At 29.3% G+C, this 17,908-nt stretch overlaps 1 protein-coding gene across 7 annotated transcripts in view; it reads left to right on the top strand.

Moving 5' to 3' along the window:
- The window catches only part of l(2)gl (lethal (2) giant larvae), a 35,335-nt gene that overhangs the window by 3,717 nt on the left and 13,710 nt on the right, over positions 1-17,908 (top strand). For 3 of the 7 annotated variants that reach the window (XM_015982243.2, XM_015982247.2, XM_015982246.2), the window contains exons 3-11: positions 5,082-5,503; positions 7,629-7,703; positions 7,775-7,992; positions 11,034-11,260; positions 11,352-11,399; positions 12,524-12,746; positions 15,347-15,880; positions 17,153-17,341; positions 17,447-17,734. In XM_015982243.2, coding sequence (XP_015837729.1) covers positions 5,082-5,503; positions 7,629-7,703; positions 7,775-7,992; positions 11,034-11,260; positions 11,352-11,399; positions 12,524-12,746; positions 15,347-15,880; positions 17,153-17,341; positions 17,447-17,734 — 2,224 coding nt within the window. The remainder of the gene's footprint in view (positions 1-5,081; positions 5,504-7,628; positions 7,704-7,774; positions 7,993-11,033; positions 11,261-11,351; positions 11,400-12,523; positions 12,747-15,346; positions 15,881-17,152; positions 17,342-17,446; positions 17,735-17,908) is intronic. The other 4 variants (XM_008201761.3, NM_001293598.1, XM_015982245.2 and 1 more) reach the window with 3 other exon arrangements.

Below are 17,908 nucleotides of genomic sequence, written 5' to 3'. Positions count from 1 at the left end.
ATAAATTGGAATTACGATAAAAATATATGTTTTGTTGACTTTTTTCAAGTTGTGTCAAACATTAAGTATATTTATTTTAGTTATTACTAAGGATTTAACTTAGCACCATTTATTTGATACGTGTTAGTAAAACAAATAGTTTGACGAATTGTATTTTGTTATTTGCTTATCTGATAATTGTAAATTTTTGAAACCTGATCACGCCTTAGTTGAGTACGTAGAAAGTTGCTAAGCACTAATTTAGTAGCGAATAAAGTACATATTTAGATAAGTTGTAACACATTATTTCTGGGTAGGTATTTCCTATGTAAAGAAGACTTTATTTATTATTCACCTTGTTGAGATAAGAACAATTCTACTCTAAGTAGTATTAGTGGTACTACGCAGATATATTTAAAAAGTTTTTGTTGTTCGTTTCATAATTAGGTATTGTATTTTGTAACGTTACAAACCATTGCATCAAATAATAGTTTTCTTGAATGGTTTAGTGAAAGATCAACTTTTTCAATCTAATCTTACTTGTATGTTCTGTGTGGGATTATCTCTCGGACTGAACGATTTATTGTAATTACAATTTGTCTCACATAAATCCGGTTTATGTACGTGTCGGAGGCGTTGAAATCAAAATAAACCATAATTATTTCGATTATAATATTGTAAATTTTACACAGCCTAATTACATCCTGTTTCCGGAAACGGGTGAAATTTGAGATTGATTTGCTTCGTTATTAATTCCGATTTGTTTCAAATGCTCGGTTAAAATAGAAGATGGTGAAAGGAACGCGAATAATTTTTGTCGAGTCACGTGTCTTTGATCCCGTAATCATTTTGTTGCTCTTTGGATTAGATTCGTAATTATACGATCAGACTGTTCTAGTCGAGTTGATCTCATCGATGTTTTGTAGAGTTGAAGGTATTATTAAATATTAATTTGTTTTGGGTCAGCAGGGTGCTACGTCGAATCCGGTTTTATTATGGTGATTACTGTAGTTGAATTGTTCTAAGAATTTGAAGACCATGCTTTGAATATTCAGTTTAGGTTGGTAACGATGTTAAATGTCATCCATAGACGCAGGAAGTTGTAGGATGTTGTGGATGACTATTACGATATAATGCAGAAACTTAACAATTGTGGGATCAGATTTCTTGTAAATGTGTGTACTTAGTCTTTATGGGGATATTTATTTTGAGCTTGTTATAGAGATGTTGGAAATGCAATAGAAATAGAAACCAATGGAAAAGATTAAAAAATGGCTTGGTTTTAATTACAGTTTATTGGTAGATGTGCAAAAGCTTTCTTTTTTGTACCGTTGGCCACTTTTTTATATTAAAGGTTTAATTACCTACAATGGAACATGAAGACCTAATTACTGTCATTTATCTTAAGTGACTAGTTACAGTCTTCTCTTCAAAGTCTTCCATTATGTGCTAGATATGCGTTTTAACATTGCTTTCGTAATGTTTATTTTTAATTTTCTTTATAAAAAGGCTAAGGTCTTGAATAAATGCTTTACATTTATATATGCTTCTGTATTTTTTAATAATAAAGGTTAGGTACTATTTATGAGGAAGCAAGTCACCTGTATTGACTTTTCACACTTAATTACCCATATAAATATGTATGCATAAAATTATGAAATATTTTTTTAGAAAGCAGGAATTGAGATTGAGAGCTTTTAATTATAATTAAAATATAAATTAAATTGTTCCTACATATTATGTTGGTGTTTTAATATTATTCGTTTTTCTGGACATAATTTCGGAATTAAATTCCTGAAGCATAGTCTTTTTTTTGTCTTAAATGTTTCTATAAATTTTACATATTGGCTACAAATAATCATCCAAACTGATTTGCCTTCGTTTTATCAAAATTGTGCAGTGTGATTGATGGGCAATAATTCAATTCATCAATTTGTTAAAGTGAATCTAAAACGTAAAAACAAAGTGAATTTGGGATCAAATTCTTAAAGTTTGCATTAGAATACCTACCTAACTATTGTAAATTTCAGCTGTTTCGGGGGTGTATTAAGGGCATTTTCTTAAATTTTGGACTCTAACGGTTAACAAAAATTTAGAAAATTGTATTTTTGGTTTAAAATTTAAAGATTTAAAAGTTTGCAAACTTGCGTCATCGATTTCCGACATTATTTTTATGTTATCGACAAAATTTAATTAAAAAAACATGACAGTGATAGGACGATACTTAGAACCTTAATAAAATTCATTAAGTTCGTCTTTTAAATAAAAATTAAATAAGTTTAAAGGTTAGCACAGCACTACTAGCACACAAAAATCAACCTAAAACGAGAGAAGATGATCTTTAACAATGTCAAATTTTTAAAATTTTGACTCAAATACACAATCGACGAAAATGTTATTCATTTCGAAGCTTACGGTCAAGTCAAACTAAAAAAATCAAACATTGTACGTGTTTTCTGCCTAATTTTTCTTGGATTTAGGTGTTTGTTTTATTGTTTTGTAATGCTATTTTTCTGTTATGAACAAAACTTTTTTAGGTTTGGTTAAAAGTTAAATAAATTATACAAATCCATAATTTAGCACCAAAATGGGCGTTAAACAGAAAAATACCTTTCTTAACTTAAAGGCAAATTTATGGAAAAAGTTATTTCGGAGCTTTATTGTCAGTGCTATGTTCAATTTTGGATTTCAAAGTAGGTATTGCCTATACGAGACTTTCTAAATCAAGTGTTTTCATTTAAAGTGGAGATTAAATCTTTGTTTTCGTGCAGAGTAAGGTGATTTACGCGTTTCTAAACCGATTTTTTGTGTTTTTGAGAAAAAAACGAGGAATTGCTAGAAGTGTTTTGAATAAGCTGATGCATAAATTAGTGTTTTCGATTAGCATATAAGGCGCCTTTAGCCTTTCAAAAGCGATTTGGTTTGTTTCTTTAAGCAACGAATCGTTTGAAGTCAAGTTTTTTCTACCTAAACAGATACATACTCGTAAATCGCCATTTTCGATCAGAATAAGGCGATTTCAGCCTTTGAAAGCAATTTTTTTAGGCAAGGTAAAAATCCTAAATTATTTAAACTAGTTCTTTTAGTTTAAATTTTTTTTTTCATTTGTATAAATCGCATTTTCGACCAGAATAAAATGATTTCGGCTTTTTTGGACCTGTTTTTTGTGTTTTTAATGTTTGAAATCAAGTGTTTCAGCATTTCTGAAGTGCTTTTTTTGACTGAATTCAAGTGTTTTCAACTAAACTGGTGCTTAAATCGTTATTTTCATGCAAAACAAGTTGATTTCGACTTTTCTAAACTTTCTATATATTTCAGCAATAAATTGTTCGGAATGAAGTGCTTTCCTTAAATTTTTGTTTTCGCTTCGAATAGGGTGATTTCAGCCTTTCTGAAGTGATTTGTTTCGTTTTCAAGCAAGCAATTGTTTGTGATCAAGTGTTTTCATCTAAACTGTTACACAAATCGTCATTTGTGATAAGAATATGAAGATTTCAGTCTTTCTAAACCGATTTTTTGCGTTTTTTTTGCAAAAAATAGTGTGAAATCAAATTTTTCATTTGTAATAGTGCTTAAATAGTCGTTTTTGACTTGAATAAGGCGATTTGATCATTTCTAGGGCGATGTGTTTCGATTTTCGATGAGAAGCGATTTTTTTCGTTTATAAGAGAGGAATCATTTGAAATAAAGTATGTTCTTCTAATCTGTGTGTATAAATCGTCTTTTTCAACCAGAATAAGATGGTTTCAGTTTTTCTGAACCGATGTTTTGCGCGTACAAAGTTGTTTGTAATCAACTTGTGCATAAATCATTGTTTTATAAGACCAGAATAAGGCGATTTCAGCGTTTTTACATTTATTTTTTATCCAGGAAGCGTGTATTTTCATTTAGTGACTAAATCATCGTTTTCAGATAGAATAAGATGTTTTCAGCTTTTCTGGACCTATTTTTTGCATTTTTGACGTTTAAAATCAAGAGTTTATATCTAAATTGGTGCATTGATGGTCATTTTAGATCAGGATAGAACTATTTCAGCATTTCTGAAGCGATTTTCTGCGTTTTTAAACAAGTAGTCGTCTGAAGTTAAGTGGTTTAATCTAAACTGGTGCTTAAATCGTCGCTTTCGGTTAGAATAAGGTGATTTCAACTTTACTGAAGCTTTTTTTGCATATTGCAGCAATGAATTGTTGGGAGTTTGGGAGTGAAGTTTTTTAGTTTTAGATCAGCATAAGGTCTAGTCTTTCTAAAGCTGTTTGTTTCTTTGTTAGACAAAGAATCCTTCGAAATCAAGTTTTTTCTTCTAAACTGATCACAAATTGTTGTTTGCGTACCAGGAATACGAGATCATTTCAGCTATTCTGAACCGATTTTTTGGGTTTTTAAACTGGTGTCGTTTGAAATCAAGTGTTTTCATCTAAACTGGTGTAAGAATGATCGTTTAAGACCAGAATAAGACGGTTTTAGCCTTTCTTTGCGTTTCTAAACAGCGGATTGTGGAAAATCACGTGTTTTCGGCTAAACTGGTGTTTAAATAAAGCGATAATTAACGTTTTTTACTTTGTGCTTAAGTTTGGATTGGTTTAGTTTTAAATGAATTATTGGATAAGTTGGGTAAGATTTGTAGATAGTCAACCGAAATAAATCAGTGAAAGAAGAACCGTTATCAATTATGAATTTTAAATTGTGACGAGAGTTTTGTTTTATGGAAAAAATGTAAGTAGATTAAGCCATTGTTCAAGTTTTGGGAACAAATTATTTTGTGAATAGACCAGGAAAGAGATAACTGTTTCAATAATTTTGCAGTTTTTTTAATATCTCGATATATTTTCCTAGTTATGGTGACTCATGCATAAATCTGATAAGTGATAACGATAACAGAGTAGAAACAATATGTTGCTGCTTTGTTCCATTGCAATTAATATTTCTAATAAACAATCGTTTGGTGCACCCATTTAATATTTCGATTCTTTTAATTTTTGACTCCATTCTCGTCATTATTATCATTATCCACATTAAACCCATCCCACACTCGAACTCGAAAGGTCAAATGTATATAAATCGAAGGTCACATGTACCCATCCTAAATCGGCAATAACTTCCAGACGTTGCAACACGGATTCCCCCACAAACCCACCGCACTAGCATGGGATCCCTCATTGCGCCTTCTTTGCATTGGAACGGCCACAGGAGCCGTCAAGGTCTTCGGACGTCCAGGTGTCGAATTTTATGGTCACCATCAGAACCCCATTGCTGTAACCCAAGCCGTCTTCCTGCCAAACCAAGGCCGTGTGGTCACTCTATGTGACGACAACTCCCTCCACCTGTGGGAGGTGAACAAAAGTAGTTTGGTTGAAGTCAAATCGCAAGCCCTCGAAGGCAAATTGAAAAAAATTTCGACCATGTGCGTCGAAACTGCTGGAAAACATCTACTTCTAGGCACAGAGGGTGGGAATATTTACCTTTTGGATTTGGCAAGCTTTACGATGACACCTGATATAATTTATCAGGATGTGGTGATGCAAAAGTAAGTATAAATACTTTTGTTTAAAAAAATATGCAGGGTGGGTGTAAAGTAACTCATAAAATTCTCGAACAGTTGTATTTTAATAAATGACAATTATTTTTATTTCAAAATTTATGAGGATTTTTTAAATAATGACGTCATTTTTTTAATGTTCTTGTTAACTTTCTTTTAAACAAAAAAAAAAATAAAAATTTATTAAACACAATTATGAAAATAAAATAAATTATAAATTGACACACAGAGGGTTTTATCTTAATAAAGGGTCATCGTTATGTTTATTATTTTTTATTTAGGTTTTGTGTTAAGTGTTGTTATTTTACTCGAAATTATTTTGAAAAATTATAAAAGACAGTTACTTTTGATAAAATAACACAAGAGCAGAAAAATAAAATAAAAAGCAATAAAGGAGCACTATTAAATGGAAAATCAAAAACGGTAAGAGAAAATATTGGTTAGCATAAAAAATAATAACCTCACAGGGCATAATTTTCTTTATCTTGTCTTATTTTGTTCAGGGTGTTTGTTTTTTTATATTACTTTATTCTTCGACACTGTCAAAACTGTTTGGCATTTGTCAATACGAAACGTCAGATTATTTTATCAGATTTAAAGTAATTATAAGCCTTGATGAGTCTAATTCGAAGAATAAAATATTGTATTCAACTCATTTTTGTGTAAATCGTTTTCATTCGTGGTTTAATATTCTACTCGTCAAATAAAGCGTCCGATTTATCCTCAAACTTATTAAATAAATAATAATATTTTTATTTAGATTTTATCTTAAGTGTTCTTATTGCACTCGCAAATATTTAGAAAAATTGTAAAAAAGAATTACTTCTAAAATAAAACAAGAATGGAAAGACAAAGAATTATCAAGTAGACTAATAAAACAGTAATAAAAAACATACAAAATAATGGCGGTTACTTTTACATCTCTGGTAAGTAAAAAAAATTTCAAAAAATATAAATATAAATATAAAATATAAACAAATATATATAAAATATGAAACAGAATAAAAAAAATTATAATTACACACAAAGGGCTTTATCTTTATTAGCTTGTCTTGTTTTGTGAGGAGAATTATTATTTTAGTCGCAAGTATTTAGACAAATTGTAAAAAACAATTACTTATAAAGTAACACAAGAACAAGAACAGAAAGACCAAGCACTATCAAATACACTAAGAAAAAATATTGGTTGTCATAAAAAATAATTCTTCATTCTTTTATATTTTGGTATGTCTCAGAAATAAGAAAATATAAAACAGAGTTATAAAAAAATATAAATAAAACCGTTATGGATAATTACACACAAAGACTTTATCTTTCTGTTCTTTGTGATAGTTTTTTTTAATTTAATTTTTGAATTCAGGTTTTATTTTAGAGGTAAAAAAAATTACTCTTTACAAAATAGTAAAAACAGTAATATTTAGTAATAGTAATAGTAAAATTTATAAAATAGTATAAAATCACACAAGAACAGAAAGTGAAAGCACTCTGTGTAATTACAATTATCCCAATTTTTTTATTTTTAATATTTTGTTATATACTAGAAAGATAGAAGAATGAACTATAAAAACGGTTAGAAAAGTCATGTTGTTATTAAAAAATATTTCTTTATTCTTTCAGGTTTTTGGTAACTACAAAAAATTAAGATATAAATTAAGAAGACAGATTAAATTAAAAAAAAATTGATAATTAGTTATTACACACAAATTTTTTTGTTTTTTGTTCTTGCCTTATTTTAAGGGGTGATTGCTTTTTATATTTTTAGTATTTAAGTTTCTGGTTAAGTGTTGCCATGTTAATTGTTAAGAAAATCACAGACAAAGTGTAACTAGTAGTTTTCATTATTTTGTTTGTTTTTTTTATATTTCGGTAGTAGAAAGCTAGAAGAATGGAATATAAAAAATAATAACAAAAATGTTGGTTGTCATTTTTATTTTATTTAGTTTTTACCAAAGACGTCATTAATGTTTTTATAATGTAAAAATAAGATTTTAAAATGAGCCCTAACAAAGATATGAATTTTATGCGCTCCTTTAAACTCACCCTGTACGTAATTTTTTGGGACACTCGGTATAAAAACGGTAGTTTTGCGAAATTAGCGCTTGATTGTTTTTAGTAGCGGGAATATTTTCGGTCGGAAGCATTTGTTGAACATTTGTCGCACGTTTAAAGTAAAAGTGGCGACGTCAAAGTAAGTGTGTCTCTTTTTTGTGTGTGCAAGTGTGATTGGTTTGTTGTTTTATTTGTTGGGAATTGTTACAGTGTGCCTCAGGATTACAAACTGAATCCGGGTGCCGTTGAGGCTATTTTTGAACAACCGGAACATCCCGATCATATACTGATTGGGTACAATAGAGGACTGATTGTTTTGTGGAATCGTAGCGATAACACGTCCATCAAAACTTTTGTTTCAAATCAACAGTTGGAGGCGCTTTGTTGGCACGATGATGGAAAGACATTCACAAGCTCACATAATGATGGTAAGTTTTGGGGGAAGATATCAAAAATAGTAAAATTTTGAACAATTTATACGAATAAGTGATTGGTTTAAGTTTTCTAACTTTTCTGAGTCAGCATCTCAGTGTTTGTTTTTTATTTTTTTTGCGAAATTTGTAACATAATTAACTTTCTGGCTCAAGGATAAGCTAGATGACTCGTAATTAGCTGAAACTACGTAAATGGATATACAAATACAGAGTGATCCAGAAATACCGTGTCTCTTCGTAATACTGAATTTAAATTTTTAAGGATACCAATGGAATACGCTTCCAGTTATTAAGAATTTAACAATGTTCTGGTGTTGTAAATCAAATAAATGTCACAAAAAAAATCTGGTTGCAATGTTTTAAATTACGAAAAAAAAATTTTAGATGTGTTTTCGACAGATTCAGTTTTTCTGTATCAGTCTGTATATGGGTGCGTTAAATTATTGCTTATTTTATATTTTGTTGGTAACATTTTAAGCCTTTTTTTAAATATCTGAATCATAGATTATAACTACTATTTTAAAACACGTTTCCGATAGCATCGTGTTTTCACTATTTTATAACACGTTTTTCATAGCAACGTGTTTTAAATTAGTGTTTTCACTATTTTAAGACACGCTTTCCTTAGTAACGTATTTTAAATTAAAATGTTCCAACAAAAAAAAAATTAATATCATTTATGCGAAAACGCCTAAAGTTTTCAGATATATATTTTGTTCTTTTTTTACATTTATTTTTGACTCAAAAAAGTGCAAAATCATTCAGAATTGACAGAATTTCAAATCAAGTTTGGTATTTTTTTCGATAAAATTTAGGAGGTTTTAGTTAGAAAAAAAACATACGTATAAATCAAGAGTAGTTGTCAGAAATAACATAATTTAGTCATAATTATTTCTTACGACGAAGAAATATTTTCAAATACCAATTCAAACCTCTTGGCAGAAATTTCTGATTCAGACATTATAAAGGATAAAACAACTCAAAAGGTTTATTTGCCTCAGAAAATATACAAAAAGTTTATAAGATGATGTAAAAAAGTACACTAATAAATGCACTGAAATAAAGTAGTTCAGTCAGTATGGTGTTATTTTTCGTTTATTTCAATAAGATAAGTGAAATTTGAGCCGAAAAAAATTGCTCATAAAAGTGAGAAATTTTTTAATATATCGAATGAAATTTTTTGGAATTAGTAGTGAGTTCTTGACCTAAACAAACTCGAATTCAAAATTTACTGAATTAACGTAATTCAGACATAGTTTGCTGATTTTTTTTTGTGAAAAAAGGCAGCTTTAGCTGAAAAAACTATTTAAATTGTTGGTAAAAGTGAGTAATAACTTTTCCTAATTACCGAATTTTCGACAAAGAAATCTTTTGAAGAACTGAACTCAAATCTCTCAGAATAAGTGAGTCATGACTCAAACAAGATCTGAATAATTCAGAATTGACTGATACGTGTAAAAATAACGAAATTCAGGTGTAGTTTATTGACAGTTTCGCTTTTTTCGATAAAATAAAGGAGTCTTTAGCTGACGAAACCGTCTAAATAAATTATGTGCGTAATTTATTAGAAATAACAATTTGTTTTCAGCGTATAAATCTTTTAAAATAATTTGAAAATAGATAAAATAATAAATTAGTTTCACAATTGGAACAAAAGCAGTACATTTATTTGTAGTTTTTAATATACTTAATTTGATATTATATTCTTTGAAAACAAACTTTTTTAGTTTATTTAATTTAGTTAATTTAATTAATTTTTGTTGCTATTTTTAAATTTCATTACATTGACGATAAAATTCTTATTCGTTGCAGGATGCATGTAAATGACCTAAATAAACATAAAATGAGCTATTAAACATTTAATACAAAAACGCTAATTAACAGGTAAATGAATCATAATAGTATTTGTTGTTGTAGTTTACAGTTGTATGCTGTGTTACATAATACTAATTGGAGACAAATTATTTATTATTAGCTACTACACCATACACATACAATTTAAAAATAATGTTTTTCAAAATTGGTATTTTGGCTACAAAAATTATTGTTTTGTACGAGTATTACAAATGAAATGATGGTGTTTTAGTTCAATTTTCAAATTTTTGTTTATTTATTCATGATTAATTCCTATCACATAACTACTTTTTAGTTATTTAATACATTTTAGAGCTACAATAAGGCGATTTCTACATAGAAAATAGAATAGAGATTGAGTTGTTCCTAAAATTCCTAAAATTTAAACTTTGTGTTAACACTTGCACTTCTTAAAAAAAATGGAACCTTAGACTCTTAGATAAATATATATATGTTCAATCAAAAACCATAAATAAATCTAAATAGGAGTATTATTTTTTGTCTTTTGTGACGTATGGGTACTTTAACAAAAATTAATCTGAATTTGTTAGAAAATACTATTATGTCACATGTTTTAAGAAATTTTACTGTTGCAACCAGAAGTTATGATAATATTGCAAGATAAACTGCTTTTGTTTGTTTCTTTTTTTATTTTTGTTGTAACTTCGTTTTATATTTTTCTTCGTTTTATATTTTTCTTACAATTTTTGTAACCTAAACTAAAATGTTTGTTGATAGATTTTTTCATTTGTTTTTATTTATTACGTATTTTAAATTTTTTGTTTAATAATCTTATTTGTGTTTTTCACATAGTATGGAGTTTTAGTTAATTTTTGTAAATTGATTTAAAAAAATGACGTGATAATAAATGTGTTAAAATAGTTGATTTTGAGAACGTAATTGAAAACTGAAACAGAAAATTGCAAAAGTAAGGTTTAAAATGAGTTATTTTATTCGATTGAAGAGCGTCAAGAAAAATCATGAATTTGTTGTGCAACGACTGATAAGCGGTATTATTCGTTAATATAAGGTGTGCCAGTCGTCTTAATTTTATCCGATAAAGCCACAGATTACAATTGATTCCTTGGCTTATTTTCCAGGCAGATAGGCAATTTTTATGCTTCCCAAAGAGATTACAATTGATTCTTTGCCTTATATTGTCATTTTTATGTTTTTCTTAGGCAGCTATATGGTTTGGGATCTGGACCAAAACAAGCCAATGCAAGACCCTGTCACAACATACGGCCCTTTTGCATGTAGAGCCATTCCAAAAATAATAAGAAGAGAACTTAGAGGCAAACCTCTGATTGTTTTTTCCGGTGGTCTACCTCGGTCCAGCGGCAGTGACAAATACACCGTTTCGGTTATTCATGACGAGCAACATGTCGCTTTTGATTTCACAAGTAAGGTGAGTAAAACAATCGTCTTTATTACGTAATGGAAGATACACGAATCGGTTTGGAATTTTTACAAGCAAAATTGATCTGTTTTCACGCTAGATCGCACGTCAAAATTCTGATTCAGAGGAAGAGTCGTTTGGGAATGAGGTATTTCACACTAAATAACTAATCCGTGTGTGGAGTTTTTGAGTGGTAGTTTATGCATGCGTTTCGTGATTGCATGTAAGAAAATTCCCAAGGTGTTAGCAAAGCGTTATTTTTGTGCACTATAGAAACATTCACCAAATTTTCAGCGAAATTGTTTCAGTTTTTGCCAATTAATTACATTTGTCTGAAAAAAATTAAAAGTAATTACAAATTTAGGCATGGAATTTAGATGAAATATGTTTGTTTGTTTCAATATTTCCAAAAATGTTTGCTCGTTTCAAGGTTAATAAGTTGTGGATAAAGCATGAAAATTAAGATAAGTAGGGGGTTTTGTGTTTTAAATTCTTTTCGTGTTACGAATATTGATTGCGAAAATTTAAAGCAACGCTCAGAATAGAAGTAAGAAGACTAATTAACATTTTTTACTGCACTTGATTGCTGTTTTTACTTTTATTTCTACCAGTTTTCTAACAAGCCGTTTATTAAAATGTAAAACAGCTTGTGTTTAATTCATTGCGACAGGAAGTTAACTTATTAGAACAGCAAGCTACGGTTTTAATTATTTTTTTAAGAGATACTATACACACAACTCGCAGTGATTTTTTAGGTTTTGATTCATTAGCTTCAGGAAATGCTTTTACAGTAATTTGTTTTTACAGTTAAATTCTCAGATTATTTGTTTTAGTAGTTTTGTTTAGAAAATACGTGTTATTTTTCAGTTCCAGGTATCGTTCCATCACTTTACTTTTATTTAATTTACAAAAAATACAAATTGTTTATTTTCTAAACTTATTTTTGTTTTGGATTTTTTAAACTTGATTTATTTATTATGCACATTATTGTCACTTTTATCATAATTTATTAGTTCCAGAAAACAAATTTGGTTGCATAAGTGTGGGTTTGCGGTTAACGAATTATTCTGTTTTGTTCTCCAAGTTTGGAAATCATAGATTATATTCTTGTTTTTCCGAAAAAGATAGCAAAACTGTTAAAACTGTATATTCTTTCTATATATCAAAAACTACGTATCACGCATTGTTTCAAATTAACATTTTAGTTGTAATTTGCCACAATTTACGCTTTTGAAGTTTTCTGATGAATAAGATGTGCGTATTTTTTCGAAGGTGATAGACTTTATAGTCATCGATTCCAAAGCAGAAGAGCAAGAAGGTGAAGAGAATGTCGTAACAAATGGCACAAGCAGTGGCGAACCTGATGCTCTTGTCGTATTGGCCGAAGAAGAATTAGTAGTGATCGATATTTCAACAAAAGATTGGAAGATGATAAATCTACCGTATTTAGTTTCGCTACATGCATCTGCAGTTACTTGTAGTCAACACGTTTCTGGTAAGTACATAATTTTATTATTATTAGCCGTAGAAATTTTGTCAAAACTTTAATATTCGTGCATCTTTTTTTAGATTTTTTCTTGAATAATTATATTCAGTGTAAAAATATTTAAAATATTTTAAACAAAAATTTAATATATAAATTGTTGAAATTTTTTGGAAAAAATAAAAATTTGTTTTTTTTTTCTTAGTTATTTCTTTTTGTTTTTGTGTTTTGGTCAAAATAAAGCAAAAATTAGCAAAATGATGTCAGGTCTTGCCTATTTCGTTCAATGTAGTGTTTAATTCAAGAAATCAAATTCTTGGTAAAACAATACAAAAAATCGCAAACCTTTTCATTTATTGAAAAACGCACTAAAATCGAAACAAATCTAAAAATGTATTCAAAACTGCAAAAACAATTTTGTTTACCTCTTTCTTTAGATTTTCTATGGATAATCTAAAATTACAAACATTTAAAATGTTCTAAAAAGTCTATAGCAACAGATATACGCTAAAAAGTATGGATACAGTTAAATATTATAAGAACTATTCATCAAAACTTATTGAAATTTGGTATGTGCTTAAAAGCATACAAATTCCATCGTTTCATATATTTACTAAATTTTTATCGCCATTTGTTCTGAGGATACAAGGCTAACTTATTTTTTTTTACATAGCAAGAAAGGTCAAATTTAATAATTTTAAAAAGAGTATTTTTTCTATGTTCTATGATGTATCACATGCATACATTAATTTTATCGAAACTTAAAAAAAATATCGAACTGAGAAAGTTAAAAAAAAACAGTAAAATTTATTTAGCATTGGACATGTTGTCTTTGTCTCTCCTTAACTCTTTGTCGCTTGAATTTTGACCAAAAAATGAGTACAAATTAATAACAATTGTTTAAATAACACTTTTAACTAAAAAAGAGCACATTTTAAGTACGAAACATGTAATTCTAAGCTACAAAAAATGTTCAAAATCATTTTCATTGACTTCTTAGCTTCTTGTCGCGATAACCAACCATGATTAGAATATCTATAAGCTAAGCTATTTTATTTAAATGTAGCATTGTTGAACTAATTATTGCATACAAGTTTAATTTTTAGTTAATATACAAGTGACAGATCGCTAATAACAATATTTTCAAAGCTAACTTAGTTTTACTTTTCCAGAAATTCGGAATTAAGTTTTTGAATTTTTATTTTTTTACCTTCTGATAAAAATGTTACACCATTGAATTCAGATAAAAATGCTCTTTTTAAAATTATTAAATTTGTCCTTTCGTGCGATTTAAAAAAAGTCAAGTTAGCCTTGTATTTGCCAAATTAGTGATGGGAGAAAATTGAAAAAGATTTCAGGTGGTAGAATTTAAACACTTCTAACTGTCTCCCAGATTCCAAGGTGCTCTGGTATACCGTTCTGAAATTATTTAGCTGTATCCATACTTTTTAGCGACCCTGTACATGTATTTTTACTCACTAATTTTTTTTGTTTTGAACAAAACAAATATTTGTTTTTTGTTAGTTACTTTTAATTGTTTTTATTTCTTACTTTTTTTAATATAAAACTTTTTTTTAATTTTGTTTTTTTAATATTTGTGGTTTTTTATATAAGATGTAGTGTTTCTATATGTTTTATTTTGACAAAATATGACGTGATAATGAAGAAGTGTAGTGCATAAGCAATTTTTGTTTGTTTCATTTGATTTTGAGCGTTTTTTACAAACAATAAAAATGTTTATAACATAATACAGAAATTTACAAATTGCACGATTTTTAAAATTAAACTAAAATCGAAAGTTTCAATGTAAAACTTTAGACAAAACTGTAATATGTATGTTCACCTCTTCCACTAGATTTTTCATCGAGGAACCAGGCTAAAAAAATAATACATAAATTATGTTCAAAAATGAGCTATCTGTTTTCAGATTTTATGTGCACTGTGTTTTTGCTCATGTTTTTAATTTTTGTGAGCAAAACTAAAATAAGTCTTTCTTTAGTTATTTTTATTTTTTATTTTATATTTATTTTTAACAATAAGCTTCAATTATTACTTAATAAGAATTTTCGTGTTTTTTTTTCATTTTTTTAATTTAGTTCGTGTTTTTGACATAAAATGTTACTTTTCGGCTTTTCGTTTCATATTTGTAAAAAATTGACGGGGTTATAAATATATATATTTAACTAAAATTGCTGTTAAGATTTAAATAAATGGTCAAAACTACATACAAAATTGGCAATTTAAAGTTTAAACTAAGCTATTTTTACCTAGTTCTTCCGATTTAGACCGTTTTAGTATATTGTTTTTTGGTAGGAAACAAACCAGAATTAGAAAAAAATGTTTGCATAACAACAAAGAAAATCATTAAATACGCTATTTTTTAAAGTTTTCATTCATTGAATAAGTAGTCACAGAAGTCGAACGATTTAATGTAATTTAGGCAAAACTATTTTTACTTTCTTATTTGTTTCTCTTTCTTTTTATTTCTTTGATTAAAATTACTACGAATAAATTTAATTACTAATTTACTAGTTATGTCACCGTAAAAACTGTTGAACACAACATCTCAATTTAAAAAATAACAGACTTTACATTTTTTAATTTTTGCTCAGGTGTTCCCGAAGAGCTTTGGGAACAACTAAAAGAAGCAGGCAAAGCTCAAACCAACAACATTTACTCTTCCCGATCGTGGCCTATCGACGGTGGCAAACTCCTATGTTCGAAAGGTTCCGAACCGAAGCGAGAACTTTTACTAACGGGTCATGAAGACGGCACTGTTCGGTTTTGGGATGCTGGTGGTGTGACTCTCACTCCGATTTACAAATTTAGTACAGCGATGTTTTTCACTGGTGATGATTTAGAAGAGGCTGTTCCTGATCCTGAAGATGTGGATGATGATTGGCCACCGTTTCGTAAAATTGGAGTTTTTGATCCGTATTCGGATGACCCACGATTGGCTGTTAAGAAAGTTGTTTTGTGTCCGCTTTCGGGAAGTTTGATTGTTGCCGGAACTGCTGGGCATGTGGTGGTCGCTAAATTTGATACTGAAGTGTTGGATGGTGAAATTAAAGTCACAACGATGAATATCGTGAGTGATCGGGACGGGTTCGTGTGGAAGGGACACAATCAACTAGCTCCTAAACAAGGTATGTATTGGTTGAAAATAAAAAAAAATTGTTTTATAAATTATATTATATTCGCCTTTGAGGCTCAATTTCGAATAAATAATAATAATAATAATAATTGAAAAGGGGTGGTTCTCACAATATTTTGATTATACAACTATTTTTATAAAGGCGTTTTTAATAAAATAAGAAATAAATTTGGTATACTTTTTAGTTTACTTCCCTAGTATGGAGCGTGTTAACAGGTATTTATTTATTGTTAACAAGGCAATGGCAATCATTATAATTTATTGCTTTTGATTGCAAAAGTTGCCTTGAAGCGATACAATTGTTGAAATAATTTAATATGGAATACATATTTAAGCTATAAATAAAACAAATAATAAATGTTTAATGATTTGCTGAATAATTCGATAATTATAATTACAACAAACTAATAGTTATTAATAATACGAGTACGAAAACACAAGCTTAAAGGTCGAGGGCTGTCGGTATGCAACGAGCATTTGCGAAAAGATTCGAATTTTGAGAAAATAATTTTGAAAACTAAAAGAAAATCTAATCTAGATCTAGGAATTTTTTTTAAATTTTTCCATCAGCTATAAGAATCATTTTTTTCCCAAGAGTTCACTACATGGCCAAAAGTATTTTATTTTTCCTTTGACTCTTATTGATAATGGGAAATAATTTTCAGAGTACTAGATTTTTTTGATATTGTTTTCAGTTTTCATATTGTTTTTATGAATTAAATAAAGCAGTGACCGCTGGATTTTCTCCCCTACAGCTCGAGTAGAAGAATGTATCCTGTAAATCAGTTTCAAAAATGTTATTAAAACGGCTCTAACTTTTAAACCATTAACGACTTAATCATAGTTGTGAGCAATTTTTTTTACGCAACTCATTCGCAATACATTCTTTTGAATATTAGATTTGATAAAAAAAGTTTAATCCGGTAAGCAGATGGGTCCAGGACGACTAGTTTGGAGCCTGTAGTAATATAATAAATCATTTTCAAGAGTTAACACGTTTTCCTTTCCATCAATACACAACTATTCCTAAATTTATGAGTCAGATAAGGAAATAAACGACTATTTTGGGGACCTTTCAGAAACTCACTTCAGATAGAATTCGAACATTAGAAAAACGGGTGACAAATTAAAAAAAAAGTCTTATACTATTACGCTGAGATTTTTTTTACTTTGCTTTCGTAGTTATTTCTGCGATTGACTTGACAAAAGTAAAAGAATTTTTTTATAAATAGTTTCTTATTTTTGTATTATAATTCTGTTTCAGGGGAAATCCACCAAACACGTGGTTTCCAAGCTACTTCCATCCTCCAATTACATCCCCCTGCAGCTGTCACTGCCTGTGTCCTTCAAGCTGATTGGGGTTTAGTCGCTGCTGGTACAGCCCACGGCCTTGCACTTTTCGACTACGTTAAAAACAAACCAGTAATGGTGAAATGCACACTAAACCCTAACGGTAAGTCACGTAACAATTTTTTTCGTCTGCGGGGGAAAATTATACACTTTGATTTTTTGATCTATAAATAGTAGATATTTTTTTTATTACAATTGCTTCTTGTAGATCTCACCGGTGCCGGCGACACGCCCATTTCCCGTCGCAAGTCCTTCAAAAAATCCCTTCGCGAATCGTTCCGACGTCTGCGAAAAGGTCGATCTACACGTCGAGCAAACCCCGAAATCACACCTGCCACAAACTCACCCCCTAACCGCAAAACAACCCAAGAGGATGGTCAATTCAGTCCGCTCGAAGCCAAACCGGTCGAAAGACAAATTGAAGCACGCCCCGTTGACGATTCGATGAGTTCGTTTGTAAGATGTCTTTATTTCGCAAGGACGTTCCTCGTAAATGGTAATGATTATGCTACGGAGACCTAAATGCTAGGAGACGAAACGACGATTGATTTTCCGTGCGGTCGCTTATCTCGGCTCCAATTTGTTTTAAATTAATTTAAATTTAACTACAGACTGATTCAGTTAATAATAATGTAATAGTCTTGCCAAGAAAAACAGTATCCGGTTGAAG

The sequence above is a fragment of the Tribolium castaneum genome, chromosome 6, assembly GCF_031307605.1.
Source record: "Tribolium castaneum strain GA2 chromosome 6, icTriCast1.1, whole genome shotgun sequence".
NCBI classification, from domain to species: Eukaryota; Metazoa; Arthropoda; class Insecta; order Coleoptera; family Tenebrionidae; genus Tribolium; species Tribolium castaneum.
The sequence above is the reverse complement of the archived record's forward strand: the minus strand, read 5'-3'. Positions and strand labels throughout refer to the sequence as shown.